Source organism: Neomonachus schauinslandi, chromosome X (genome assembly GCF_002201575.2).
Source record: "Neomonachus schauinslandi chromosome X, ASM220157v2, whole genome shotgun sequence".
Taxonomy (NCBI): domain Eukaryota; kingdom Metazoa; phylum Chordata; class Mammalia; order Carnivora; family Phocidae; genus Neomonachus; species Neomonachus schauinslandi.
Window position 1 is genome coordinate 100,256,697 of NC_058419.1, and position 4,115 is coordinate 100,260,811.

Here is a 4,115-nt window from a genome sequence, read left to right on the forward strand (position 1 = left end):
CTCTGGAAAACACAATGGAGGTTCTTCAAAAAGTTAAAAATAGAACTACCCTATGAACTACCCTACCCTTGCACTACTAAGTATTTACTCAAAGAATACAAAAATACTAATGCAAAGGAATACCTGCACGCCGATGTTTAGAGCAACATTATCTACGATAGCCAAATTATGGAAACAGCCCATCTCCATTAATTGATGAATGGATAAAGAAGATGTGATACACACACACATACACACACACACAAATATTACTCAGCCATAAAAAAGAATGAAATCCTGCCATTTGCAACAACATGGATGGATCTAGAGGGTATGATGCTAAGCAAAATAAGTCAGTCGGGGAAAGACAAATACCATATGATTTCACTCATATGTGGAATTTAGGAAACAAAACAAACGAAAAAAGGGGGAAAAAAGAGACAAACCAAAAAGCAGACCCTGAACTATAGAGAACAAATAGATGGTTACCAGAGGGGAGGTGGTTGGGGGGATGGGTGAAATAGGTGATGAGGATTAAGAGTACACTTAATCATGATGAGCACTGAGTAATGTATAGAATTGTTGAACCACAATATTGTACACCTGAAACTAATATAACAGTGTATGGTAGCCATGCTGGAATTAGCATTTAAAAAAAGAAAAGAGAAAAAGAAGATATACAAATGGCCAATAAGTACATACAAAGATGCTCAACATGCATTGGAGAAATGCAAATCAAAACCACAATGTGATACTACTTTGCATCCACTAAGATGAGTAAAATTTTAAAAAGACACAACAGTGTTGGCACCTTCACACATCGTTGGTGGAAATGTAAAATGGTATAGCCATTTTGGAAAATATTTGGCAGTTCCTCAAAATATTAAACATAAAGTTGTCATATGACCTAGCAATTCTACTCCCAGGTATAGTCCCAAGAAAATAAAAATATTTCTACACAAATCCCTACAAACAAATATTCATAGCAACACTCTTCATACCCACAAAATGGAAACAACCCAAATGTCCATCAACTGATGAAAGGATAAATAAAATGTGGCTTATAGATAGATATTATGGAATACTATTCAGCAATTAAAAAAGGAAGATTAGGAACATTATGCTAAGTAAAGGAATCAGATACAAAAGGTCACATACTGCATGATTCCACTTATTTGAAATGTCCAGAATAGGCAAATCTATAGAGACAGAAAATAGATGAGTGGTAGCCCGGTCTGGGGAGTGACTGCTTATAGGTAGCCATTTTCATTTTGGCGTGATGAAAATGTGAAATTAGAACACTATGAATATACTAAAAACCAAGCAAATGTTCACTTTCAAAAGTTGAATTTTATAGTGTATGAATTGTATCTCAATAGAGTTATTTTATTCTTCTTTTTTCGGGGGGGGAGGGACAGAGCAAGAGGAAGAGAGAATCCTAAGCAGGCTCCATGCCCTGCACAGAGTCGGACCTCACAACCCTGAGATCACAACCTGAGCCGAAATCGAGTCGGGTGCTTAACTAACTGAGCCACCCAGGCACCCCTAGAATTGTTATTTTTAAAAATGGCCTCAAGACACCCTGCACCAGGATGCCTGGGTGGCCCAGTTAGTTAAGTGGGAGATTCTTGGTTTCTGCTCAGGTCCTGATCTCAGGGTGGTGAGACTGAGCCCCAGGTCGGGCTGGGCACTGAACACAGTCTGCTTAAGATTCTCTCTCCCTCCGGCTCTCACCACCAACCCCACTCCCACCCACCCATACCCTGCTCTCCCCTCTCTCTCAATCTCTCTAAAATAAAAAAAACTTTTAAAAAAAAAAAAAAAAAAAGACACTCTGAATTGCCCTGGGCCTCGGGCCTCACACAAACTCAGATGGAACGTTGAATGTGGCGCCATCCCTCGCCCCGCCCCTAGCCCGCCCCTGCTTGCGTGACCACGCCCCCTCGCCTAACGGATCCAACCTCCCAACTCCGGAGTAACGGACCTCATTCCAGCGCCATCACAGAGACCCGCGCAAGGGTTTTCTCTTCGCCTAGCCTGAAAACACACCGCGGACCTGTCGCCACCGCCTTTGGCCGCACAGCCCTCGCTTCCGTGCCGCCTTGCCTTTGCCTTGGTGCCCAGGCCGCCAGCCATGGCCACCGCGCCGCTCTCACAAGTGCGCCAGAACTACCACCCCGACTGCGAGGCCGCCATCAACAGCCAGATCAACCTGGAGCTCTACGCCTCCTACGTGTACCTGTCCATGGCCTTCTACTTCGACCGCGACGACGTGGCCTTGAAGAACTTCGCCCAGTTCTTCCTGCGCCAGTCCCGCGAGGAGACCGAGCATGCCGAGAAGCTGATGCAGCTGCAGAACCAGCGCGGCGGCCGCATCCGCCTCCGCGACATCAAGAAGCCAGACCGCGACGACTGGGAGAGCGGCCTGAAGGCCATGGAGTGCGCCCTGCACCTGGAGAAGAGCGTGAACCAGTGCCTGCTCGACCTGCACCAGCTGGCCACCGACAAGAACGACGCCCACCTGTGCGACTTCCTGGAGAACCACTACCTGCACGAGCAAGTCAAGTGCATCAAAGAGCTGGGGGGCTATGTCACCAACCTGCGCAAGATGCGGGCTCCCGAAGACGGCATGGCAGAGTACCTCTTTGACAAGCTCACCCTGGGCGACAGCGACAAAAAGAACTGAGTTGGGACTGTTTCCCCTATAGCCCAGGGTGCATGGTGACGTTCCCTGATCACCATGCCGAGCATGCATATTGCAGTATTGCCTTTGCAAAACGTTCCAGTTTTTTTCTTCCAGTTTTGCCATAAATAAATAAAGTTGTTTGGTTTCAATAAAGTTATTTGGTTCTTAAATAAATAAAGGTCTCTGGTTGATTCATGTGTGCAATTGGCTCACCTTTTAACTTTTTAAACAGGTATCCAGGAGTCTCTCCATCCGTCCAACCCCATCCACATGCAGCTCAGGAGATGGAGGGGGGGAGGTATCCCATGGGACCCTGGAACGCACAAATCAATATTCCTCTGATAAACCATGTGAGGGTGGGGTGGGGTGGAGTGACATGAGGTGGGTGGTCTGGGGCCCCGGTGTCTGTGGGTGCATATGCATGATGAAAGTATAAAAAAACATGGTCTAGAATTCATCATAGTAGTTCCCCCTGGGGAAGAAAGGCAGGGAGTGGGATTGCACAAAGGATCCACTCTGGGCTACAGTGATAATGAGAAGTGACCCTTAGGCTAAGTTCCCCATGGACATGGGTGTGACAAAGTAAAGTAACAATGGCGCTTGGCAAATCCAAGTCCTTTTATTTACAGTATTGTCTTTTATTTTTATAAGACCCTCAGGAAGTAAGAAGGGCAGGTGCTATGACCATGTCTTAACAAGTGAGAAAAAAGGAGGCCACACAAATAAAAAGTTCCGGAATGTGGACATGAACATAGATCTGCTGATGCCATGTTCCATTTTGTTGTTGTTGTTGCCCCACAGGTATATCAATGGGTTAAGCAAGACTTTGTGGGGAGACTGGAAATCCAGCCAGATAACCAGACCCGGAAGGGAGGGAAATCCCCAACACTCGTAATGACAGCCCTGATCACTGGAGTCTCTCCCCTAATTACAGGTGTGCCTTCCAGCCTAGGATGGGGCTGGCTTCTAAACCTCAGCCAAATCCTTCTCTGAAAGGAGTCTTGAGAGCTCACAACAGAATGTATGAGAGGAAGGATCCCTCACAGGAAGGCAGGCAGCACCTGGACACCTGAGTCCCTCTGTCCAGGCTCACCCCACCCCCACCCCCCCAGGCAGCCACGCTATTACCTGAGGTGGCAGGGAAGACCTGGGAAGACCTCAGGCCTGGAAGTCCGCACGGAGTGTACTCTCCGCCCACGTGGCTTCGCTCTCAGTGGCTTCTCTTCAGGCACAAGAGGAGGCTGCAAAACACACATATTGTGCCTGAAACCCAGCTCAGCCGGACAGAGATGCCTGGTATCCCAGCCAGGCACAGGGTACTGGAATCTAAGTACCAAACCGTCACCTGTTTTGGTCTCCGCCCTGGGCTCTAAAGCTGACCCTAGTCTGGTTCAGTCTTGGCTGCTGGGCCTCCTCTTTATCCCATCTTTCCCTTTCCTGTGATTCAGAG

The 4,115-nt window shown here is 47.4% G+C and overlaps 1 protein-coding gene across 1 annotated transcript; it reads left to right on the forward strand.

The window, feature by feature from the left end:
* Window positions 1-2,104: 2,104 nt before the first annotated feature.
* LOC110569607 (ferritin heavy chain-like) lies at window positions 2,105-2,665 on the forward strand. Its single transcript, XM_044911644.1, has one exon. The coding sequence runs from the start codon at window positions 2,114-2,116 to the stop codon at window positions 2,663-2,665; it is 552 nt and encodes a 183-aa protein (XP_044767579.1). The 5' UTR covers window positions 2,105-2,113.
* The last annotated feature ends 1,450 nt before the right edge of the window (window positions 2,666-4,115 follow it).

Excerpts from the sequence above, each read along its gene's own strand:
- LOC110569607 (XM_044911644.1), top strand. The coding sequence starts at position 2,114 with ATGGCCACCGCGCCGCTCTCACAAGTGCGCCAGAACTACCACCCCGAC.